Consider the following 27,325-nt stretch of genomic DNA (forward strand, 5'->3'; position numbering starts at 1 on the left):
AGGAGGGAAAACTTGGAGATTGCATTGTTTGGTTTTGCCATGTAGTCCTTTCATCCTAAAAGTGAGGTCTTGAGATATTAATATAAGAACATATACATGGAATACTTTGACCACCTGATGTGATAAGCTGACTCATTGGAAAAGACCCTGATGCTGGGAAGGATTGAAGGCAAAAGGAGAAGGGGGCAGCAGAGGATGAGATGGTTAGATAGCATCACCAACTCAATGGATATGAATCTGAGCAAACTCTGGGAGATAGTGAAGCACAGAGGAGCCTGGCGTGCTGCAGTCCATAGGGTCACAATGAGTCGGACACGACTTAGTGACAGAACAACAACAAAATACATACACACTTAATTTTTTTCCATACCCTTTCCTTAGAACCATCTCTCTTTTGCCTCCCTCCCTCTTGAGGGCTTTTGGGGTCAGGAGAGTGCTTGTAGCAAGGGTGAGAGAAGTGCAAAAGTGACTTGGGTTGGCTACTACCGGGAGGGATTAGATTGGAAATGTGATGAGAGGCAACAGAAGTATAGAACTGACTGCAGATATTTGGATGTCAGAGCTTATCAAGAAGGAAATGTATGATATCAGTGAATTATTTAATATATAGGACACCCAGTGCCCATGGGCTGCAGCATTCTTATTCTCAGGCAACTAAATGGGAATTTCAACCCTGCCTTTGTCATGGGTGACTCGGGTAACTGTTTAAGGATGGAAAATAATATTTATATTTCTACCTTTATCTGTGAGATTCCTAGTCCTTCCCAACATGCACTTTCATAATGTGGTCTTTTCCTTGCAGGGCATCCAGTATTTATGTTCACTCCAAGACCTGAATTTATATTATAACAACATTCCTTCATTAGTGGAGGTGTCCCGCCTACAGCCTTTATCCTTCCTCAAAGAACTAGATTTGAGACTCAATCCCGTTGTCAGGAAAGATACAGATTATAGGCTCTTTGCTGTCTATACGCTACAAACTCTGGAGAAACTGGGTGAGACCCTCCTCCCTTGTTCTTTGTCCCCAAATCTTACTTTAAACCAGCTGTCTCCTAACCTTTTGGATGTTGGCCCAGAGTGTGCACTGGCAGGATATATTTGTTTATTAGTCAATATTTATGTAACTTTTGTGTTGGCAGGATGTATGACAAGTCCTTTTATTGTTTACTGAATGACAATCTATGATTTTATCAGTTACTTCCAGCTTTAGTTTTCTTCAGTTGATGGTTTCACCACCACTTCCTCCCCAACAAAAAGTTTCCAAGTTGACATTTATTTTTCCAGGTGCCCCAAGTTTGTAACTACATTAGCAGTAGAAAACAAATACAGCAACTTTTTGAGGCTTATTTGGCAAGGAACAATAAATATTCCTTCAAATGAATTAGTCTGTATTTCTTTATAATTTTATTCTCATTGATATAAACTTCTATGTTACATGCTCCTGAGAAAGTTATAGGGAAGCTAAGTAAAGTCTTTTAGAAATGGTGTGACTTTCAGCCTTTAAGATTAGGCCATTTGGATTGTTTGCTGCCCAAACTGTACTTTCCTGTAGTGATAGTTACACTTAGGTGACAGTTGTTGCTATGGTGTCCCTGTAGTCTCCCTGAGTTACTACTTACTCCAATGACAACATAATAGCATTATTCTGTGACCCGTCTCAAACAAAAGATGAGACTGATCTTTAGTTTTTACTCTGTGAATATGCTTTTCTGACCCACTACTGTTTACTCCAAAAAAGAAATATGCTCAGACCACGGTTTTTGCCTCCAGATGACCGAGCCGTACGAGAAAGTGAGAGAAAAGCTGCCAAGCTGCATTTTAGTCAGTTGGGCAACAGTGAAAATTTTCTTTTAGAGATGGAAAAAAGGTAAGATTTTTACCAAAGATTTTTTTAGTTTGGTTCTGGACAGAGAGTAGTGAATTCCTGCTTAACTGTCTTCATTATCCAGCAGAAATCTCTATAAATTGTAAGAATCCTCAGATTAGAAATCAAAGTATCCATGCAGAATTTTCAGATTTATCTAGGGTGAAAATCTGGCCGTCAGTGGAACATTTCTGCTTTCTTGAACCATTGTGTCTTCTTTGGATATAATTGTACATTCTCTAAAGTTATTGTTCAGAGTTTATAGATAGGGATTTTATGGGATTACTTATTCCCATAAATGTTTGCCAGCCCTTTCTTGGTAGAGTTATAAATCAGTACATGGTCTTTTCCTATTGAATTAGGAGGATTACATACATTACCATGGGCAGGATCATTAGAGATAAATTTGTTAATGATAAGCATTTTTGTACAAAACCAAACGTAAATGGCCCTTTAAGCTCTAAAGAATCTAAATGGTAGATTTTTCCATTTTTATTACTAAAATTCTGTCAAAATAAGGAACCATATCTTTTACCCCCAGATTCATGATTTTTTTAAAGTTGTTTTATAATTTTTGAAAAATAGAAGTTTATGATAAACAATTTAAATAACACAGAAGTACAGGAGAAAAAGTCAAAAATCACCCTATATTTTGCTACTAAGTTAACTACTGGTAATGTTTGGTATACATCCTTTCAGACATCTGTGTACCTATACACATATGTAGATGTATTATTAGTACTTTTTTCCTGATGATAGAATTGTATTTATTGTGAGAATACGGAAAGTAGAGAAAAAAACAATGTTAGCCACTTATAATCACACTACCCAGAAAGAAACACTAATTATATTATGGTAAATATCATCTTAGTTTTAGGTATATTTATATATGTGTGTGTATTGTGTCTGTGCATGTTTATATATTATAACAAAATTGGACCTTATATATAATACAGTCAATATAAATATATATTAATAATTAAATATATTTCTTTTATAGCAGTTTGCTTCCTATACATACCATTTTTAATTTGATAAGATGTGAAAATGTCCATGCAACACTAAATATTCTTCCTCAGAATGTTTTTTGTTTACTTCTTTATTATCTTTCCCCTCCACTAGAATATAAACTCCATGAGAACAAAGACCTTGCTTGTCTTGTTTACTGCAGTATCCCTAGTGCCTAGAACAATGTCTGGCCCATGAGTGGTGCAAAGAAATAGTTTGCTGAATGATGATTAAGTGAAGTCCATGCCTGTTGGCCTGGGATCCTGCTCTTTTCTGGTGACTCTGCCTGTCTCTGTTCTCATCCATTATATGTTTTGTAATGTAACCCTCAGAGAGCAGCCTTATTTCTCTATTTTTTTAAGTTCCCTATTTAAAAAAAATATTTGTTTATTTTTGGCTATGCTCAGTCTTCATTGCTGCTCAGACTTTTCTCTAGTTGCAGTAAGCAAAAGGTACTCCATAGCTGTAGTGTGCAGGCTTCTCGTTAAGATGACTTCTCTTGTTGCACACCATGGACTCCACACACGAGGGATTCAGTAGCTGTGGCTCTAGAGCACAGGCTCAATAGTTGTGGTACATGGGCTTAGTTGCCCTTTGACATGTGGGATCTTTCTGGATTAGGGGTCAAACCTGTGGCTTCTGCATTGTCAGGTGGATTTTCTACTACTGAGCCACCATGGAAGCCCATAAGTTCCCTATATTTTAAAGTCCAGTTTAATTTGTTGTTGTTGTATATTCGCTAAGTCTGACTCTTTCGCGACCCCATGAACTGTAGTCTGCTAGGCTCCTCTCCCCATGGGATTTCCCAAGCAAGAATACTGGGGTGGGTTGCCATTTCCTTCTCCAGGGAATCTTCCCAACCCAGGGATTGAACCCAGGTCTCCTTCCTTGTAGGTGGATTCTTTACCACTGGGCCATCTGGGAAGCCCTGAGATTAATGAGATTAATTTACAAAGACTAAAGTTCACCCTAGAAAGAATTATAGAATATTTCTTAAAAATTATTTGTATATGTACTTTGTAAATTAATTCCTGTTTTAAATGCATTGGAGTACCTTGTTTACTATAGAAATCCAGAGGTGAGTTAATGTATAACTGAATAAACTTCCTAGTGAGGCAAACAATTATCAGCGCTATATTTCTGTTTAGTTACCTTATAGTGATTGCAAAAACAGAAGTAAAATGTTGCTCAAGTGTCCAGAATTAACATTAGTACTCTATAAGCTCTCCAACCTTGGGTGAAGGACTTTTCTTTTAAGCCTTTCTGAGTCCCAAGTCCCCCAACCTATAAAATGATGATTATAGATTAATGGGAGAGCTTTTATGATTAAATAAAATGATGAGAGTAAAGTGCTTGGCTCATAGTTTAGGCTGTTTGTACTTAATGTATTTCCCAATCTGTACACACCAGTCTTACCATACTACATCAATCAAGTGCAAACACTCGCCTTTCTTATTTCTTTTTCAAACTAATGGTTATAGTTGTCTCCATTGTAATTCTTGGTAGAAGAACCATCCTTTCTGTGTCCTATGAAGTTTCTAATTCAAAAGAAAACATTTTTATTTTATAATATAAAATAATACTCCCTGAGTCATCCAGACTTAAGTTTATGTCAAGAAAACAGAGTATCTAAGTTCGGAATTTTCTGGCTTTCATGCTTTCGAGAGTGAACTGTAGTGTCTTTGTTTCTCATTTCCCAATGAAAATACTATGACTTAAAAAAAAAAGTTTTAACTGAAATATTTGTGAAAATAATATGTTCTGGAGCATTTGGGGAAAAAATATCTGATCACCCTGAAATGTTTTTTTCTAAATAGCCTTTACTTGTGATCTCAGAAGCTTCTTTCAGTTTTAAATAAATTATTTGATGTGACAGCTCTAGGGAGAAGACAGTAAAAAACTGTGTAACAAATGAGAGCACTGCATCAAAAGTCAGCACTGATAGTGATAACAGAATTGAACCTGGTAAGTTTTCCCTTTCTGACCACAAAACAATTAAAACATTAACTGTTTCTGTTTTTATGGCCAATCTTGAGTAGGATGAAGACAAAATAGTTGAGAAATAACATAGATTTGAAGCAAGCACAAGATTTACCAGTTTGTGTTTTTCCTTCTTTCTCTCACTGCCAGAAAAGCCCTATTTACTAAGCAGGCCTAAGCCAGAACCCATCAAAGTGTACAAGCTGTACTCAGTTCAGTTTCACTTACATCACTTTATATCATTAGTACATCCTGAAAATTGCATTGCCAATCCCCACAGGATTCATTAGCCACAGACTCAGGACTCATCTGCATCAGTGCAGCTCACACCCTTAGCCTCTTGGCGTCTCCACCTTGAAACTTTGCAGCTGCAGAAACTATTTGTGCTATATTCTTGGGGGTTGTTGCCTGTAAGCAGTATTGGTAATCCAACGTGAATAAAGTGTTATGCTACATTCATGGTCATCCCACAGGCTAGAAGAAAGCTTTCCAGTAGAGAACTTGCATGCAGTGAGCCCATATGGATTAATTTGGCACTCATCAGATGACCTTTCACTTGAGAAAATTTTTTCTGGCTTGAGGTACCTGTCCCTTTTTGAAGGGTCTACAAACTCTAAAAATTAATCCTTAAAATCTCAACAATAATTAATAGATTGATGATGTAGTTTAGACACAAAGGGTTTTCAGTTTGTAATATACAGTATTTTATTTCCTGACTTTGTATCTATCCCTGTAGATATTAATTGACAAAGTATTTTCATGTAGTATATCATGGTAAAATAAGCCATAGTGAGGTATGATATTTATTTTCCTTTCTTAGAGGTCTCAGAGGTCTTAGAGGTCACATGTAAGTCATGGACCATAGATTGCTCTATTTCATCTTAAATAGCATTTTTTATATTTCAAAATTGATGAAATTCTATTGTAATTATTTTGGAAAGTACTGAAAAGCCCGAAGAACATTTTAATCACTCAGAAGACTGTCCCCTAAAGAGAATTTCAGTTAATTTGATATACAGCTTTCCTATCTTTTTATAAGTATAAGCATCTATGTATCAATTTCCAGAAAGACAAAGATACACTGAAGCATAATTTGATTACATTTTTTGTATGAGTTGAATTAAATGTCATTTATATCATTATATGTCATAAGCACACACAGTCACTCTATGAATTAAAATGTTTTAAAGTACATAGCCTTTACTGAGAACAAACTGCTTTGCTAGACATGGGGCCCACTTCTAAAGGTGCTCAGAAGCTCCAGCTGTTGCTGGAATTTTTTTTTAATATTAAATTTATTTTGCTGCTTTGAAACGTTAAAGATCTTTGCTTTCTGCTGAAAATTACATTTTGTGCTAGATCCCTGGGGAGTGTTGCCTGTAAGCACTGTTAGTAATCCAGTATGACTAAAGTGGTTATACCATGTTAATGTTTGTGCCACAGGCTAGGACAAAACTTTCTAGAAAATATTACCCACTAGCTCAGTTGTTCCGGAGAAGGCGATGGCACCCCACTCCAGTACTCTTGCCTGGAAAATCCCATGGATGGAAGAGCCTGGTGGGCTGCAGTCCATGGGGTCTTGAAGAGTCGGACACGACTGAACGATTTCACTTTCACTTTTCACTTTCATGCATTGGAGAAGGAAATGGCAACCCACTCCAGTGTTCTTGCCTGGAGAATCCCAGAGATGGGGGAGCCTGGTGGGCTGCCGTCTGTGGGGTCACACAGAGTCGGACACGACTGAAGCGACTTAGCAGCAGCAGCAGCTCAAACAGTGCTTTCCCACCAGTCATTTAGGATGGTAGGGAATCTTCACTGTCTTGTATCCTCATCCTGGTCTCTTCACTGCATAATCTTTGACTGTTTCAAAGTTCCCTCTCTCTTTTCCCATACCCCTGAAGTAAGCATACCTAGGATATGCCCTCAGATTCTCTTCTTTCTCTACTCTTTGCCCTATTGAGCTCATCTGTTTCCACAGCTAGCTTTATTTCCTCCCTGTTGATGACTCTTAAACATATTGGTCTAGCTTTGACGACTTGTACAGTTTCTCTGCATCAGTTCCGCATTTCTGTTGACCAACTATTAACATACACTTGGAATCACCACTGAATAATTTTCCAGCCTCTCACACTAAACATGTTAAAAACTCAAATGAACGCCATTTCCTCCAGCCCTAAACAGCTCTCAGGGTTTCCTTAGTGTTACCATCACTTTCCCATTACTCAGGCTCAGAACCAGAGGGGGATATAATTCTCTCCCTCCCCCAGATCCAGTTGAATGTTTATACCGTAGAGTATGATTCACAATTAACAAGCTTTCTTTTCCTTTTCCTCTTAACAGGCATGTTTAATATCTATCATTCACTGAGTATAAACTCTAGGCCAGGCTATGTGTATAATCTCATTAAATCCTCACAACAACCTTGAAGGTGATTATAATTATCCTTGTTTCATGTGTGAGGAAACCAGGCCCAAAAGAGGTGAAATAATTTGCTCTAATTATACAGTAAATGGCAAAGCTGTGATGCAAACTCTAGTCTGTCAGTCATTAAGTCCTCTTAAATATTATACTGTGCTGCCTCCTAGTTTCTTCTTTATTCCGTTCATTTTGTTTCTCCTGTCAGATTAATTCTCTTAAAACTCAACTGTAATTATTATTTATTTGCCTGCTCAAAAACTTGCATGGTTCCCACTCATAGCTGAAGTTAGAGTCCTCAGTCCATACAAGGCTCCTCTAAGTTGTAGCTGTGGAACTTCCCTGGTGGTTAAGACTCTGAACACCTAATGCAGGGGGCCTGGGTTCAATCCTTGGTCAGGGTGCTAGATCCCACTTGCTGCAACTAAAGTTTCCACGTGCCACAATGAAGATCAAAGGTCCCATGTGCAGCAGCTAAGACACAGCACAGCCAAATAATTAATTAAAAAAGAAACTGCTAGAGCTCATCTCTTCAGCCTACCCTGAAACCTTATATCTCCTGTTTCTCAACTACAATATATGATGCATCAATCAAGTCAAACCACTCTCTCCTTTTTCTCTCTTTTGCCCTTGAACTAATGCTGTCCCTTCTGCCTTCAGTGCTTGAATTAAAATCCTTCTCTTTATGACCCAAATCAAAGTCCATTCTTTTTAGTGAAATTTTTGATTCTCATCCAACTTTTTTTTCTTTTTTCTTTTTGTAAACTCACATAAATTATCTTATGAAACATATACTCTGGAAATAGAAAATTCAGTCATTTCCTGAATCACTTACAATGCAAGATAATGAGACAAACATGAAAAAGCTAAATAACACAATTTCAGGCAGTGCATATGAAAACGTTAAATAAATGACACAGATCAGTATTCCTCAAACTCAGTATCATGAACTCCTAGAGCAGGGATACTCTCAGAGGTCCACAGGCAGTGTGAGGCCCTTTAATTTCATGTTTTTGTTTGATGCAGTTATGGAAAACATTTAAAAGATGTAAGAGCAAAAATATTCCTTTGCAGTATTAGTCTGCTATTTGAAAAAATAGACTGTTTTTTAGAATAGTTTTAGACCCACAGCAAAGCTGAACAGGAAATACAGGGTTCCTATATACCTACTGTCTCTACACATACATAGCCTCTCTCACTACCAACAACAGGCATCAGAGTGGTGCTTTTGTTACAACTGATGAACCTACATTGACACATTATTATCACCTGAAGTCCTTAGTTTACATTAGAGTTCCTTTTTGGTAGTATACATTCTATGGGTTTGGCAAATGTATTAATATAATGACATGTATCCACCATTTTAGTATCATACAGAATAGTTTCACTGGCCTAAACTCTGCTCACGTAGTCTTCCCTTTCTCCCTTCTTACCCTGGCAACTACTGATATTTTTACCATCTCTTAACTTTTTTTTTTTTTCCTCAGAAATTTTTACTGTGGTAAAATGTGTGTAAGATTTACCATCTTAACCATTTTTAAGTGAATAGCTCACTGGTATGAAATGCATTCATAACATTGTGCAACCATCATCGCCAGCCCTCTGGAACTCTTTTCATCTTATAAAACTGAACTATACCCATTAAATGATAACTCCCCATCTTGCCCTCCCTGTAGCCCCTAGAAATCACCATTTTATTTTCTCTCTCTCTGATACTGATTGCTCTGAGTCTCTTATAGAAGACAAATCATACAGTATTTGTCTTTTTGTGACTGGTTTATTTCACTTAGCATAATGTCCTCAATGTTGTTGCCCTCTTCCAACAACACAAGAGATGACTCTACACACGGACATCACCAGATGGTCAATACAAAAATCAGATTAATTATATTCTTTGCAGCCAAAGATGGAGAAGCTCTATACTACAGTCAGCAAAAACAAGAACTAGAGCTGAGTATGGCTTAGATCATGAGCTCCTTAGGGCAAAATTTAGACTTAGATTGAAGAAAGTAGGGAAAACCACTAGACCATTCAGGTGTGATTTAAATCAAATTCCTTATGATTATACAGTGGAGGGGACAAGTAGATTCAAGGGATTAGACCTGGTAAACAGATTGCCTGAAGAACTATGGACAGAGGTTTGTAACATTGTACAGGAGGCAGTGACCAAAACCATCCCAAAGAAAAAGAAATGCAAGAAGGCAAAATGGTTATCTGAAGAGGCCTTATAGATAGCTGAGAAGAGAAGCAAAAGGCAAAATAGAAAGCGAAAGATACCAAACTGAATGCAGAGTTCCAGAGAATAGCAAGAAGAGATAAGAAAGCTGTAAGAGAACAATGCAAAGAAATAGAGGAAAACAATAGAATGCAAAAGACTAGAGACCTTTTCAAGAAAACTGGATGGGCACATTCAAGTAAACGGCAAGGACCTAACAGAAGCAGAAGAGATTAAGAAGAGGCAGCAAGAATACACAAAAGAACTGTACAATAAAGGTCTTAATGACCCAGGTTCAGGAAATAACAGAATGGAGAAGACTGGAGATCTCTTCAAGAAAATTAGAGATAACAAGGGAACATTTCATGCAAAGATGGGCTCGATAAAGCACAGAAATGGTATGGACCTAACAGAAGCAGAAGATATTAAGAAGAGGTGGCAAGAACACACAGAAGAACTGTACAAAAAAGATCTTCATGACCAAGATAATCACGATGGTGTGATCACTCACGTAGAGCCAGACCTCCTGGAATGTGAAGTCAAGTGGGCCTTAGAAAGCATCACTATGAACAAAGCTAGTGGAGGTGATGGAATTCCAGTTGAGCTATTTCAAATCCTGAAAGATGATGCTGTGAAAGTGCTGCACTCAATATGCCAGCAATTTTGGAAAACTCAGCAGTGGCCACAGGACTGGAAAAGGTCAGTTTTCATTCCAATCCCAAAGAAAGGCAATGCCAAAGAATGCTCAAACTACTGCACAATTGCACTCATCTCACATGCTAGTAAAGTAATGCTCAAAATTCTCCAACCCAGGCTTCAGCAATATGTGAACCGTGAACTTCCAAATGTTCAAGCTGGATTTAGAAAAGTCAGAGGAACCAGAGATCAAATTGCCAACATCTGCTGGATCATCGAAAAACCAAGAGAGTTCCAGAAAAACATCTACTTCTGCTTTATTGACTATGCCAAAGCCTTTGACTGTGTGGATCAATAAACTGTGGAAAATTCTTCAAGAGATGGGAATACCAGACCACCTGACCTGCCTCTTGAGAAATCTGTATGCAGGTCAGGAAGCAACAGTTAGACCTGGACATGGAACAACAGACTGGTTCCAAATAGGAAAAGGAGTACATCAAGGCTGTATATTGTCACCCTGCTTATTTAACTTCTATGCAGAGTACATCATGAGAAACGCTGGACTGGAAGAAACACAAGCTGGAATCAAGATTGCCAGGAGAAATATCAGTAACCTCAGATATGCAGATGACACCACCCTTATGGCAGAAAGTGAAGAGGAACTAAAAAGCCTCTTGATGAAAGTGAAAGAGGAGAGTGAAAAAGTTGGCTTAAAGCTCAACGTTCAGAAAACGAAGATCATGGCATCTGGTCCCATCACTTCATGGGAAATAGATGGGGAAACAGTGGAAACAGTGTCAGACTTTATTTTTGGGGGCTCCAAAATCACTGCAAGATGGTGACTGCAGCCATGAAATTAAAAGACGCTTACTCCTTGGAAGAAAAGTTATGACCAACCTAGACAGCATATTGAAAAGCAGAGACATTACTTTGCCAACAAAGGTCTGTCTAGTCAAGGCTGTGGTTTTTTCCAGTGGTCATGTATGAATGTGAGAGTTGGACTGTGAAGAAGGCTGAGCGCCGAAGAATTGATGCTTTTGAACTGTGGTGTTGGAGAAGACTCCTGAGAGTCCCTTAGATTGCAAGGAGATCCAACCAGTCCATTCTAAAGGAGATCAGCTCTGGGTGTTCTTTGGAAGGACTGATGCTGAAGCTGAAACTCCAGTACTTTGTCCACCTCATGTGAAGAGTTGACTCATTGGAAAAGACTCTGATTCTGGGAGGGATTGGGGTCAGGAGGAGAAGGGGATGACAGAGGATGAGATGGCTGGATGGCATCACCGACTTGATGGACGTGCGTTTGAGTGAACTCTGGGAGTTGGTGATGGACAGGGAGGCCTGGCATGCTGCAATTCATGGGGTCGCAAAGAGTCGGACATGCCTGAGCGACTGAACTGATCTGAACTGAATAACCCAGATAATCACGATGGTGTGATCACTCACCTAGAGCCAGACATCCTGGAATGTGAAGTCAAGTAGGCCTTAGGAAGCATTACTATGGAGAAATCTGGTGGAGGTGATGAAATTCCAGCTGAGCTATTGCTAATCCTAAAAGATGATTCTGTTAAAGTGCTGCACTCAATATGCCAGCAAATTTAGAAAACTCAGCAATGGCCACAGGACTGGAAAAGGTCAGTTTTCATTCTAATCACAAGGAAAGGCAATGCCAAAGAATGTTCAAACTCCTGCACTATTTCGCTCATTTCACATGATAGCAAGGTAATGCTCAAAATCCTTCTGGCTAGGCTTCAGCAGTATATGAACTGAGAACTTTCAGATGTACAAACTGGATTTAGAAAAGGCAAAGGAACCAGAGATCAAATTGCCAGCATCTGTTGGATCGTAGAAAAAGCAAGGGAATTCCAAAAAAAATATCTGCTTCATTGATTACACTAAAGGCTTTGACTGTGTGGATCATAACAAACTGGAAAATTCTGAAAGAAGTTGGGATACCAGACCACCTTACTTGCCTCCTGAGAAACCTGTATGCAGGTCAAGAAGCAATTAGAACCAGACATGGAAAAATAGACTGGTTCCAAATTGGGAAAGGAGTACATCAAGGCTGTATATTGTCACCCTGCTTATTTAACTTATATGCAGAGTACATTATGTGAAATACCAAGCTGGATGAGTCACAGACTGGAATCAAGATTGCCAGAAGTAACAACAACCTTAGATGTGCAGATGATACCAGCAGAAAGCAAAGATGAACTAAAGTGCCTCTTAATGAGGGTGAAAGAGGAGAGTGAAAAAATGGTTTAAAACTCAACATTCAGAAAACTAAGATCCATGGCTTCCAGTCCTATCACTTTATGCAAATAGATGGGGAAAAAGTAGAAACAGTGACAGATTTTATTTTCCTGGGTTCCAAAATTACTGTGGAAGGTGACTGCAGCCATGAAATTAAAACATGCTTGCTCTTTGGAAGAAAAGTTATGACAAACCTAGACAGCATAGTAAAAAGTAGAGACATTACTTTGCTGACAAAGGTCCATATAGTCAAAGCTGTGGTTTTTCCAGTAGTCATCTATGGATGTGAGAGTTGGACCATAAAGAATGCTGAGTGCCGAAGAATTGATGCTTTTGAATTGTCATGCTGGAGAAGACTCTTGAGAGTCCCTTGGACAGCAAGGAGATCAAACCAGTCAATCCTAAAGGAAATCAACCCTGAATATTCATTGGAAGGACTGATGCTGAAGCTGAAGCTCCAGTACTTCTGCCACCTGATGCGAAGAGCCAACTCATTGGTAAAGATCTGATGCTGGGAAAGATTGACAGCAGGAGGAGAAAGGGGGGACAGAGGATGAGATGGTTGGATGGCATCACTGACTCAATGGACATGAGTTTGAGCAAACTCCAGGAGCTAGTAAAGGACACGGAAGCCTGGTATGCTACAGTCCATGGAGTCGTAAAGAGTTGTACATGACTTAGTGACCGAACAACAACAATGTCCTCAAAGTTCATCCACATGGTAGCATTTGTCAGAATTTCCTTCCTTTTTAAGGGTGAATAATATTCCATTGTATGTATAGAGCACATTTTGTTTATCCATTCATTTGTCGATGGACACTTGGGTTGCTCCTGTGTTTTAGCTTTTGTGAATAATGCTGCTGTGAACAGGGGTATACAACTATCTCTTCAAGACCCTGCTTTCACTTCTTTGGGGTATGTACCCAGAAGTGAAATTATTGGATCATATAGTAACTTTATTTTTAATTTTTTTTTCAGGAATTGCCATACTGTTGTGTATAGCCATTGTATCATTTTACACTCCCACCAACAGTGTACAAGAGTTCTGATTTCCCTACCTCCTTACCAACACTTGTTATTTTCTGATTTTTTGGTAGTAGCCATCCTACTGGGTGTGAGGTGGTATCTCATGTTTTTAATTTGTATTTCCCTGATGATCAGTGATGTTGAGTATTTTTGTGTGTGTGCTTATTGGCCATTTGTAAATCTTCGTTTGGAGAAATGTCTATTCAAGTCCTTTGCCTACTTTTGAACCACATTGCTTTTTTGTTGTTGTTGAGTATTAGGAGTTCTCTATATACTCTAAATATTAATTCTATATCAGATATATGATTTGCAAATATTTTCTCCCATTCTGTGGGCTTCCTGTGGGCTGCTACTCTGTGTGTATTGTTTTTAGATGCACAAAGTTTTTAATTTTTCGTTAAGTTCAATTTGTCTGTTTCATCTTTTATTGCTTTGCCTTTGGTGTCACAGTGCCAAATCCAGTAAGCATTTTCTCTATGTTTTCTTCGAAGAGTTTTATAGTTTTTAAAATATATTTAATTTTTTAATATATATTTGGATGCCCCCAGTCTTAGTTGGGCCATGTGGGATCTAGTTCCCTGACTGGGGATCTAACCCCAGCCCCCTGCATTGAGAGGGTGGAGTCTTAGCCACTGGACCACTAGAGAAATCCTGAGTTTTATAGTTTAATGTATTACATTTAAGTCTTTGATCCATTAATCCATCCAGTTAATTTTTGTGTATGTGTTAGGTAAGGGTCCAGCTTAAATTTTTTGCATGAGGGGTGAGGGACTGGTAGCTGCTTCTTTGCTGAAAGTGAAAGTCGTTCAGATGTGTCTGACTCGTTGTGACCCCATGGACTGTAACCCACCAGGTTCCTCACCATGGAATTCTTCAGGCAAAAACACTGAAGTATAGCCTATCCCTTCTCCAGGGAATCTTCCCTACCCAGGGATCAAACCCAGGTCTCCCACATTGCAGACAGATTCTTTACAATCTGAGCCACTAGGGAAGCCCAAGAATACTGGAGTGGTTAGCCTATCCCTCTCCAGGGGATCTTCCTGACCCAGGAATCAAACCCAGGTCTCCTGCATTGCAGGTGGATTCTTTACCAGCTGAGCTACCAGGGAAGCCTTAGCTACTTTGCCAAGAACTGAAATTAACCAAAATTAATCCTAATTTACCTTCCATGCCTTCCCTCAGAAGTTGCAAGCCTTCAGTAGACTCCAGAATTCTAAAATAGTTAAATCAAGAGAATTCTGCCAGTGCAGTTGTTGTCTAGAGGGGAGACAGGTGCAAGATGCTTCTCACTGCCATTTTCACCTGTCACCACAGTTTTGCCTTTTCCAGAATTTCATATAATTGGAGTCATACCGTATGTAGCCTTTTCAGATTGGCTTCGTCTGCTTAGTGATATGCAATGGTTTCCTCCGTATCTTTTTGTGGCTTTCTTTTTAGGGCTTAATGGTGCTGTGGTCCATGGGGTCGCAAAGAGTCAGACACAACTGAGTGACTGAACTGAACTGAATATTCTGTTATTATTATCTGGATTATTTATCCACTCACCTACTGAAGACCATCTTGATTGCTCCCAGGTTTTGGCAATTATGCAAAAAGTTGCTATAAACATCTATATGCAGGTGTTTGTATGGACATAAGCTTTCAACTCCTTTGGGTAAAAATTTTTAGTTTTGTAAGAAATTGCCAAACTGTCACCTAATATAATCTGTTTTTTAAAATATCTTTTCACACACTGAGTTTCTTAAACTGAAATTTCTCAAACTAGATTGATAGTCTCAGGGTTTATGAGAATGTTGAGTTTGAGAAACACTGATGTAGATGGGCATATGCTGTAGAGGCTCAGAGTGTACTAGGAGCAAATGGGGAAAGGTTTTGTGACAGAAATTCATTTCTCTCTCATATAGAAATCTGGATGTTGGCAATCTAGGGCTGTTACTGGGGGTTCTAACAGATGAAAAAGGATATAGTGAGAGGCAACTGGCATTCTCTGGTGCGATGCATGTAAGAGCAATTCAGCAAACAGGGGTCTATCTACTGGAAAATTCCTGTGTTAGAGGCTAGGCATATTAGGAAATGACACAACAATGTCAGAGCTTCAGCTACTCCCACACCAGAGAGATTTATCTTAGCTGATTAAGTTACAAGTCAGGCTGAGACATGAGTTCGACTTTGGCAGAGGTAAAGAACTGTGGGGGAGAGACACTAGCAGTTGACCTGGGTAAAGCCTTCCCCAAAAGATACATTTAAGTTGGGCATTCAAATAAAATTCATTGGGCATAGTTGGGCATTCAATGCATAGAAAACAGAAGTAGAAAAAACAGATGTGATAGATTAGGAAATTGACTCAGCTTGTGACTCAGCTTGTGACTGGGGGCTTCTCAGGTGGTGCTAATGGAAAAGAACCTGCCTGCCAGTGCAGGAAACATAAGAGATGTGAGTTTGATCCCTGAATAGGGAAGATCCCCTGGAGAAGAAAATGGCAACTCACTCCAGTATTCTTGCCTCCAGAATCCCATGGACAAAGGAGCCTGGCAGGATACAGTCCATTGGGTCGCAGAGAGTTGAACACGACTGAAGCGTCTTGGCACGCATGCATGCACGTGACTGGAGCTAAGGTGCTTGATTAAAGCCAAGTTGCAAGCGGTCTCTTTATGAAACATTTTCATTTTATTCTCTTGAAAATGGGTGACAAAGATGTTTTAGGTGGTAAGCATGATTAAATGTATAATTTAGAGCAATAACTCGATTGATTTAGTTAGATAGGCAGCAACTAAAGACAGCAGTCCAAGTGGGAGATAATAAGGACCGGTCCTGACATAGGACAATAATAGTGTGAATACAAATGAGGAGGTACAGATTAATTAAATCCTTGAGAACTGGGACTTCCTTGGTGGTCCAGTGGCTAAGACTCAGCACTCCCAATGCAGGGGCCCTGGTCAGGGAACTAGATCCCGCATGCTACTCCTAAAAAAAAAGATCCCAAATGCCAGAACTGAAAGAGCCCATGTGCTGCAACTCAGACTCCACACAGTCAAATAAATAAAAATAAATATTAAAAAAACTTTGTACTTCAAAGGACACTATCAAGAAGGTAAAAAAAACTAGGAAATTCTTTGGCAGTCCAGTGGTTAGGACTCTGTGCTTTCACTGCTTGGGGGATGGGTTCAATCCCTGGTGGGGGAGCTAAAATCCAAAATGCTGCATTGTATGACCAAAATAATAATTAATTTTTTAAAAAAGTAAAGCAACCCACAGAATAGGAGAAAATATTTGCAAATCATATGTTTGACAAGGGTCTGATATCCATTATATATATATGTATATGTATATATATATATATATATATCACAATAAACTGTGGAAAATTCTTCAAGAGATGGGAATACCAGACCACCTGACCTGCCTCTTGAGAAATCTGTATGCAGGTCAGGAAGCAACAGTTAGACCTGGACATGGAACAACAGACTGGTTCCAAATAGGAAAAGGAGTACATCAAGGCTGTATATTGTCACCCTGCTTATTTAACTTCTATGCAGAGTACATCATGAGAAATGCTGGGCTGGAAGAAACACAAGCTGGAATCAAGATTGCCAGGAGAAATATCAGTAACCTCAGATATGCAGATGACACCACCCTTATGGCAGAAAGTGAAGAGGAACTAAAAAGCCTCTTGATGAAAGTGAAAGAGGAGAGTGAAAAAGTTGGCTTAAAGCTCAACGTTCAGAAAACGAAGATCATGGCATCTGGTCCCATCACTTCATGGGAAATAGATGGGGAAACAGTGGAAACAGTGTCAGACTTTATTTTTGGGGGCTCCAAAATCACTGCAGATGGTGACTGCAGCTATGAAATTAAAAGACGCTTACTCCTTGGAAGAAAAGTTATGACCAACCTAGACAGCATATTGAAAAGCAGAGACATTACTTTGCCAACAAAGGTCCATCTAGTCAAGGCTATGGTTTTTCCAGTAGTCGTGTATGAATGTGAGAATTGGACTGTGAAGAAAGCTGAGCGCCGAAGAATTGATGCTTTTGAACTGTGGTGTTGGAGAAGACTCTTGAGAGTCCCTTGGACTGCAAGGAGATCCAACCAGTCCATTCTAAAGGAGATTAACCCTGGGATTTCTTTGGAAGGAATGATGCTAAAGCTGAAGCTCCAGTACTTTGTCCACCTCATGTGAAGAGTTGACTCATTGGAGAAGACTTTGATGCTGGGAGAGATTGGGGTCAGGAAGAGAAGGGGACGACCGAGGATGAGATGGCTGGATGGCATCGCTGACTCAATGGACGCGACTCTGAGTGAACTCCGGGAGTTGGTGATGGACAGGGAGGCCTGGCGTGCTGCGATTCATGGGGTCGCAAAGAGTCGGACACTACTGAGCGACTAAACTGAACTGAACTGAACTGATGTAGACTCTTATAAAATCAACAACAGAAAGGCAAACAACCAATTTAGAAAATGGGCAAAAGATTGAACGAACGTTTCTCCAGAGAAGATATGCAACTAGCCAACAAGCACATGAAAGATGTTCAATATCACTAGCCATAAGGGAAATGAAAGTAAAACCCATAAGGATAACATTTCACATCCACTAGGATGGCTAGAATCAAAAGGACAGACAACAGGTAACAACAACGATGTGGAGAAATTGGAACCCTCATACATTTCTGGTGGGAAAATAAAATGATATAGCTTCCTTGGAAAACAATTTGGAAGTTCCTCAAAAAGTTAGAGTTACCATTTAACCCACCAATTCCACTTCTAGATATATACCCAAGAGACATGAAAACATATGTCCACACAAAGATTTGTGCAGGAATGAAAGCAACATTATTCATAATAGCCAAAAAATCTATCAACTCATGAATGGAGAAACAAAATAACGGCATATCCATATAAGGCATATTTTTCAGCCTAAAAAGGATTGAAGTACTGATACATGCTACAATGTTTGTCCTGAGAATATCATACTAATTGACAGAAACTAGATACAAAAGGTTAAATATTGTATTATTCCATTTTCATGAAATGTCCAGAATAGGCAAATCCTATTTGATGTTTGCTAGGGACTGATGAAGAAGAGAGAATTAAGAGTCACAGTTAATTTGGCCTCTTTTGGGGTGATGAAAGTAGAAGGTGGTGATGGTTGTACAACTTTATGAATGCACTGAAAATCACTGAATTGCATACTGTAAAATGATGACTTATATGGCATGTACAATATACCTCAATTAAAGATTTCCCCCTCCAAAAAAAGTAATTCTATAGAATTTGATAATTGACATTTGAGATAAGTGAGAGAAAGTCAAAGAACAAGTTTCTATCTTGAAGGATTAGGTGAATAGTAATGCCAGTATTAAAATGAGGGTTAGGGTTGGAGGTGGGACATCATAAGAAGTAGGCCTGGAAGTAAGATTATGAGTTTAATTTAGAAAATATTTAGGGTACTTCCCTGTTAGTCCGGTGGTTAAGACACTGCCTTCCACTGCTGGGTTTTGGGGTTTGATCCTTGGTGGGGGAGCTAAGATCCCACATGCCTCTCGGACAAAAAGACGAAACACAAACAGTAGTGTAACAAATTCAATAAAAGACATTTTTTAAAAAGAAAATATTTGGGATTTCCCTAGTGGTCCTTTGGTTAGGACTCAGCACTTTCACTGCCAGTGCCCAGGTTCAGTCCCTGGTCGGGGAATTAAGATCCCACAAGCCACGCAGCACAGCAAAAAGAAAAAAGAGAGAAAATACTGACTTTTAGGTGTCTATAGAGCACTCTTTTGGGGGGCAGTTCAAAAAACTTAAGTCTGGACATGACAAGACAGATAAGAGTTAAGAGATTTAGACTTAGGGTCATCCAGATTTGATTGATAGCTAAAACCAGAGAGAAGTTATGATAGCATTCAGCAAAGAGTTGGGACCTCAGGAGATTTGTTTGAACCAAGAAGTAGGTTCAGTTAAAAAAAAAAAAACAAAACAAAAACCTGTGACTCTAGAAAAGAGCATTAGAAAGATAAGAAAACCAAGATGAAACAGGGTCTTGGATACCTGGGAAGTTTGTGTTGTTCTGTAGGAAAGGGGTAAGAGGAGCCCTGAACCCAAAGTCACAGCTTACTAACTGTTCTAATTTCCCACTAAGAATCAGATTTTAAAACAGCAATTTTTGTTCCCCCCTTTTTTTTTCTGTGTTGCAATTGCAAAGGAACCAAAGAACATAAACTTTGAGAGCTTATGTCACTTTGAGAAATAAAATTATGTCAAGTACAAGGATAGAAGGACATTTTGTACTGAAATAGCATGACGTTTCATTCCCAGAAGGCAACTCAGAAGTAAGAAGCATTTTAGAACCGCAAATGGACTGAGGGGCTGGATTTTAGAAAGGCTGGCTTTATTCTCATTCTGGGTTATCAGTTGCCCTGCCTTATGGTATCTTTCTACTGCCAGAGCCTGCACATGGAAACTAGGTAAAGAGCACATTGTTTGACTAAGGCACAAATGTTTGAAACTATTAATATCTTAATTCTTACATACAATCCTACTAAAGAAAAAAGCCTCTCTAAACAAAAATCTCTTATTTTTATTAATGAGTCCCCCAGAAGACTCCAAATCCCAGAATTCTGCAATTAATGTTTTGATCAAGGATCTGCAAAACCTTTTGTACAAGTGTTACAATTTAATAGAAATCTTAACTAGCTCCTTTTGAGGTGGCCAGGAGTAGGGTATAGTTTTTACTTGCTTTACCTCTCTATTTTTAAAGTTGTTTCTCTAATAATAGGCAAAAAAAAAAAAAAACACACACAGAAAACAAAAACTAGGAGACCTAAAGATTTGGTACTCTTCTCTATGAAATAGGTCTTGATTAGTCTTTTTCTCTCTATAAATGAGGAAATCAAGGCGGAAAGAAGCTGATTAGAAATGATGAAGCTGGGGCTTCCCTGGTGGCTCAGTGGTAAAGAATCCGCCTGCCAATGCAGGAGACTTGAGTTTGATTCCTAATCTGGGAAGATCCCACATGCCATGGAGCAGCTAAGTCCATACGCCACAACTACTGAGCCTGTGCTCTAGAGCCCAGAAGCGGCAACTACTGAGCCTGCATGCTGCAACTACTGAAGCCTACCTGCCCTAGAGCCAGTACTCTGCAACAAGAGAAGTCACTGCAATAAGAAGCCTGTGCACCATGACTAGAGAGTAGCCCCTGCTCACCACAACTAGAGAAAAAAAGCCCTCATGGCAAAGAAGACCCAGCACAGCTTAAATAGACAAACAAAATTTTAAAAAAGAAATGATGAGGCTGATTTGAAATGATGAATCACTGCAGACTGCTGATTAAAGCCCTGGAGATGCCTGATCTCAGGAGTCTATTTCCAGCCATCTCCCCCTGTAGCTGGAGATTGTTGAACTGATGTCAAAGTTTATTGTATGTTCATTTCAGAAGTATGCAAAAATATTGGACTTTTTAATTTTTCTTGAGCATTTCATAATTTATGAAACCTTTCATATGCATTATCTTATTTTAACCTTACCTTGACTCTGAGAGATGGAAAATTTAGATTTTACCATCACTGTTTTACAAGTGAAGGGATTGAGAGAGGTTTAGCACTTTGCCCAAATTCACATTGTTTCCAAGTGGTGACATAGTACTCTCAATCTTGTGACTTCTAGTATCTTTCCATAGGACATGTTGCCTTTAAAGTCTGTCAGTGCTTTATTGTATGCCTTTTCTTTTAACACAGACTCAAACAAAGGACTTTTTATTCCCTTCCCTAACCGGGAAATAAAGGACTCCCTAACAAGTACTTCTGCAACCCAGGGCAGTGTTATACCAGATCAGAAATTAGACCCTTTCCTATTGGGAACACAGGTAATGTATTCACCCTCCTGCTGGATCTATTGACTAGTCAATGATCAATGCTAATAATCCAGTAGATTCTCAGTTATTCATGAAGGTCTAAGAGGACTTTAAATATTTTTTCTCTCTTTTTAAAAATTTTTATTTGGGGAAAATTGCTTTACAATGTTGTGTTAGTCTCTGTTGTACAACAATGCAAATCAACCATAATTATACATATATCACCTCCCTCTTGAGCCTCCCTCCCCTCCCCTCACTTCACCCCTTTAGGTCATCACAAAATGCCAGGTTGGGCTCCCTGTGTTACACAGCAACTTCTTACCAGCTATCTATTTTACACATGGTAGTGTATATATGTCAATGCTACTTTCTCTCTTCGTCCCACTCTCTCCTTTCCCCACTGTGTTCACAAGTCCATTCTCTATATCTGAGTCTCCATTCCTTCCCTGCAAATAGGTTTATCAATACCATTTTTCTAGATTCCATATATATGTGTTAATATATGATACTTGTTTTTCTGCTTGCTTCACTCTGTATAACAGGCTCTGGTTTCATGTACCTCATAGAACAGACTCAAATTTGTTCTTTTTTATGGCTGAGCAATATTCCATTGTATATATGTACCACATCTTATTTATCCTTTCACCTGTTGATAGACATGTAGATTGCTTCCAATGTCCTAGCTACTGTAAATAGTGCTGCTATAAACATTGAGGTACATGTGTCTTTTTCAGTTATGATTTTCTCAGGGTATATGCCCAGTAGTAGGATTTCTGGATCATATAGTAGTTTTATTCCTAGTTGTTTTTTTTTTTAAGGAATCTCCATACTGTTCTCTATAGCAGCTGTTTCAATTTACATTCCCACCAGCAGTGTAGGAGGTGGAGTGTAGTTGATTTATAATGTTGTTAGTTTCTGCTGTACAGCAAAGTGAATCAGTTACATATATACATATATCTACTCTTTTTCAGATTTTTTTCCCATATAGGTCATTATAGAGTGTCAAATAGAGTTCCCTTTGGTATAAAGTGAAAGTCACCCAGTCATGTCCTACTCTTTCTGACCCCATGGACTATATAGTCCTTGGAATTCTCTAGGCCAGAATACTGGAGTAGGTATCCTTTCCCTTCTCCAGGTGATCTTCCCAACCCAGGGATCAAACCCAGGTCTCCTGCATTGCAGGCAGACTCTTTACCAGCCAAGCCACAAGGGAAGCCCAAGAATACTGGAGTGGATAGCCTATCCCTTCTCCAGCAGATCTTCCCAACCCAGGAATTGAACCAGGGTCTCCTGCATTACAGGTGGATTCTTTACCAACTGAGCTAACAGGGAAGCCCTCTTATTTACAAGACAGAGTCACAGATGTAAAAAGCAATTTTAGGGTTACCAAGGGGGAAAGGAGGGGAGGGATAAATTGGGAGATTGGAATTGACATATACACACTAAGTAGTGTGACTCTGTCTTGTAAATAAGTTCATTTGTACTTCTTTTCTAAGATTCCACATGTAATTGATGATATATGACATTTGCCTTTGTCTGACTTAAGACACTTTTTTGATGAAGGCACGTTAGACACAGGAAAAGGAAAGCACAAGACAGGATGCAAAGAGCCTTTTTCATTAATTTTAGTCTCCCCTTTCCCTCTCGCCTAGTACCTGATCAAGTGTACATATAACTTCAACACATTGTATGCCAGGCATTTTGGCACTCAGAGGGATACAACTGTTACAGATTTGGTCTGGTTTTCAGTTTTCTCCACTCTCCCAGTGTCTCCATTTCCTGTTACTTGGCTTCTTTACATTTTCTACTTCTTAGCCTTTTAATTATTGGACTCTTAACATCTCAGGGATGGCTCTCCTAACACTGCCTCTTGGTCAATGAAGAGGCAGAGATCATGCAAGATGGGGGAAGAATTTAAAAAGTTCTTAGGGAAAAAATTGGTGGAAGTCCATTACTTATTTATATGAATGAATATGATGCAGGAAGCAGAATCGATGACTTTATATTCAACTTCTTTTGTTTGCATTTTCTTTGATAAGTTATTGAGTAGTAAATTTGCTGAAAATATCCAGAAGGAGAAAGAAAAGAAGGAAAGACTGATTAACCCACAATTTGGATAATCAACACTATATACAAGGAAAAAGATAGTAAGATTTCCTTTCAGGTTGAACTGTTATAATGCCTTCATTTTATAAAAGGACAGATTAGCATTTAGTTGGTTTCTTTGTTTTTAGAGATTCTCCTTGGGTAATTTAGAAACTACTTCAATTACCATTTTTTAAAAAACTTGGTATTGTTTTAAAGAAATGGAGACAAAAGTATACTCTATTTGTGACTTCAGGGACTGTAGCCTGACAGCTCCTCTGTCTTGCGACTTCTTCCTCCAGGGGACCTTCACAACCCAGGAATCAAACCTGTGTCTCCTGCATTGGCAGGCAGATTCTTTACTGCTGAGCCATTAGGAAAGCCTTACTCTAATTTACAGTTAACATTAAATAGCACTTTTTATATTTAAAAAAAACCTAAAACTTTGAAATAACTTCTTGAAGTGATAGGAAAAAAAGGAAATTAAATAAATAGCCTGCTTTATGTCCTCTTAGTTTAAGAAACAGGAATTAGGATTTCTTTCTCTGCATAACTACCAAAAAGATACTGAATACTTGAAGATGGTTTTTTAGAAAGCAAACTCTAGATGCAAAAGTAGGAAGTCAAGAGATACCTGGAGTAACAGGCAAATTTGGCCTTGGAGAACAAAACGAAGCAGGTCAAAGGCTGACAGAGTTTTGCCAAGAGAATGCACTGGTCATAACAAACACCCTCTTCCAACAACAAAAGAGAAGACTGTACACATGGACATCCACAGATGGTCAATACCATAATCAGATTGATTATATTCTTTGCAGCCAAAGATGGAGAAGCTCTATATAGTCAACAAAAACAAGACCGGGAGCTAACTGTGGCTCAGATCATGAATTCCTTACTGCCAAATTCAGACTTCAATTGAAGAAAGTAGGGAAAACTACCAGACCATTCAGGTATGACCTAAGTCAAATCCCTTACAATTATACAGTGGAAGTGACAGATAGATTCAGGGGATTAGATCTGATAGAGTGCCTGAAGAACTATGGAAGTTCATGACATTGTATAAGAGGCAGTGATCAAGACCATCCCCAAGATAAAGAAATGCAAAAAGGCAAAATGGTTGTCTGAGGAGGCCTTACAAATAGCTATGAAAAGAAGAGAAGTTAAAGGCAAAGGAGAAAAGGAAAGATATACCCATTTGAATGCAGAGTTCCAAAGAATAGCAGGGAGAATAAGAAGCCTTCCTCAGTGATCAATGCAAAGAAATAGAGGAAAACAACAGAATGGGAAAGACTAGCAATCTCTTCCAAGAAAATTAGAGCTACCAGGGGAACATTTCATGCAAAGATGGGCACAATAAAGGACAGAATGAATGGACCTAACAGAAGCAGAAAATAATAAGAAGAGTTGGCAAGAATACACGGAAGAACTGTACAAAAAAGATCTTCATGACTCAGATACCCACAATGGTGTGATCACTCCCCTAAAAGCCAGACATCGTGGAATGTGAAGTCAAGTGGGTCTTAGGAGTTATCACTATGAACAAAGCTAGTGGAGGTGACAGAATTTCAGTTGAGCTATTTTAAATCCTAAAAGATGATGCTTTGAAAGTGCTGCACTCAATATGCCAGCAAATTTGGAAAACTCAGCAGCGGCCACAGGACTGGAAAAGTTCAGTTTTCATTCCAATCCCAAAGAATGGCAATGCCAAAGAATGCTCAAACTACCACACAATTGCACTCATCTCACATGCTAGCAAAGTAATGCTCAAAATTCTCCAAGCTAGGCTTCAACAGTACGTGAACCATGAATTTCTAGATGTTCAAACTGGATTTAGAAAAGGCAGAGGAACCAGAGATCAAATTGCCAACATCTGTTGGATCATCGAAAAACCAAGAGAGTTCCAGAAAAACATCTATTTCTGTTTTATTGACTATGCCAAAGCCTTTGACTGTGTGGGTCACAACAAACTGTGGAAAATTCTTCAAGAGATGGGAATACGAGATACCTGACCTGCCTCCTGAGAAATCTGTATGCAGGTCAAGAAGCAACAGTTAGAACTGGACATGGAACAACAGACTGGTTCCAAATAGGAAAAGGAGTACATCAAGGCTATATATTGTCACCCTGCTTATTTAACTTATATGCAGAGTACATCATGTGAAATGCTGGGATGGATGAAGCACAAGCTGGAATCAAGATCACTGGGAGAAATATCAATAACCTCAGGTATGCAGATGACACCACCCTTATGGCAGAAAGTGAAGAAGAACTAAAGAGCCTCTTGATGAAAGTGAAAGAGGAGAGTGAAAAAGTTGGCTTAAAACTCAACATTCAGAAAACTAAGATCATGGCATCTGGTCCCATCACTTCATGGGAAATAGATGGGGAAGCAGTGGAAACAGTGTCAGACTTTATTTTTGGGGGCTCCAAAATCACTGCAGATGGTGACTGCAGCCATGAAATTAAAAGAAACTTATTCCTTGTAAGAAAAGCTATGACCAACCTAGACAGCATATTAAAAAGCAGAGACATTACTTTGCCAACAAGTAATGTCCATCTAGTCAAGGCTATGGTTTTTCCAGTAGTCATGTATGGATGTGAGAGTTGGACTATAAAGAAAGGTGAGCAATCAAAGAATTGATGCTTTTAAACTGTGGTGTTGGAGAAGACTCTTGAGAGTCTCTTGGACTGCAAGGAGATCCAACCAGTCAGTCCTAAAGGAAATCAGTCCTGAATGAATATTCATTGGAAGGCCTGATGCTGAAGCTGAAGCTCCAATACTTTGGCCACCTGATGCGAAGAACTGACTCATTGGAAAAGACCCTGATGCTGGGAAAGACTGAAGGCGGGAGGAGAAGGGGATGACAGGGGACGACAGAGGATGAGATGGTTGGATGGCATCACCGACTCGATGGATATGAGTTTTGAGTCAGCTTCGGGAGTTGGTGATGGACAGGGAAGCCTGGCATGCTGCAGTCCATGGGGTCACAAAGAGTTGGACACGACTGAGCAACTAACTGAACTGGAATGGCTTTCTACTTTGTATAAATCCTTGCTTAATTATGCCTTAGATTAATTTTCAGCCTATTAAAGGTCCCAGTAACTCCTGTGCTTGATGCTCAGCTTTACCAGAGGTAATATAAATATGTGAGTTATTTAAACAGAAATAAATTTGGAAAGGTGGTACCATCTAAATTCTATGCTGAATTATCAAAAATAGAGAAAATAGAGTATCTCACCATTTGGTGTGTTCTTTACTATCTAAAGAGTATTTTGTCTTTGCAAGGCATCTCTTTATCTGCTTCAAAACAACTCTAGAAACTCTTTGCATTGTGGCTAGTTTAAAGAATTTTTCCCCCCAATTTTATTTAGTTTTTTAATTTGCGTCCCTAGTTTGCAAGGATGGACTTGCTTACTAACAGGGAAGTATTCTGAACCCTTCCCCCTCTCTGTTCTAGTTAAACTCATGTCTGAATGCCCACTGACGCTCTTCTAAAAACCTTTCTTTTTAGATGCGGGAAGTGGCAAGAAGGGAGATGCCAAGTGAGAATAACCAGGAAGATGGTAAATATTTTGCTTACAATATTTTACTCCATGCTAGTCAGAGAAATCTAGATATGATGGGATTTGAGAGAAGATGGAGGGAGATGTCTCCGTCCGGGGGCACTACACAGTGAATTCTTTTCTGCTTTCACAAAGGGTTGCCCTGGATGCTTAGTGACATCTGAGGTTTTTCTAGTTGAGGAGAGGATAGTCTGACTTCCTTTATTCTTGACTTTGTACTGGCTAACTATTATTTGTTTCTTTTACCTTTCTTGCCTTCTTTTGGATTTATTATGTTTTTAATCACCAATTTTTTTCTTTCTGCTAATTTATAAGTTATACACTCTTTATGTACTTCTGATATTATTATGCCCCAAATTATAATATGAGTCCTTAACTTGTTCAACTTCAAAGTTAATCAACACCTTAACACTTCTCTTGGAAAATTCAAAAAGCTTAA

General features: G+C 38.9%; 1 protein-coding gene across 1 annotated transcript in view; it reads left to right on the forward strand.

Moving 5' to 3' along the window:
- Positions 1–27,325, forward strand: part of LRRC36 (leucine rich repeat containing 36) — a 56,572-nt gene that overhangs the window by 12,399 nt on the left and 16,848 nt on the right. Inside the window, exons 3-7 of the mRNA XM_052656502.1 lie at positions 803–995; positions 1,771–1,867; positions 4,749–4,837; positions 21,122–21,249; positions 26,835–26,886. Of these exons, the coding sequence (XP_052512462.1) occupies positions 803–995; positions 1,771–1,867; positions 4,749–4,837; positions 21,122–21,249; positions 26,835–26,886 (559 nt within the window). The remainder of the gene's footprint in view (positions 1–802; positions 996–1,770; positions 1,868–4,748; positions 4,838–21,121; positions 21,250–26,834; positions 26,887–27,325) is intronic.

This window comes from Budorcas taxicolor, chromosome 18 (genome assembly GCF_023091745.1).
Source record: "Budorcas taxicolor isolate Tak-1 chromosome 18, Takin1.1, whole genome shotgun sequence".
Lineage (NCBI taxonomy): Eukaryota > Metazoa > Chordata > Mammalia > Artiodactyla > Bovidae > Budorcas > Budorcas taxicolor.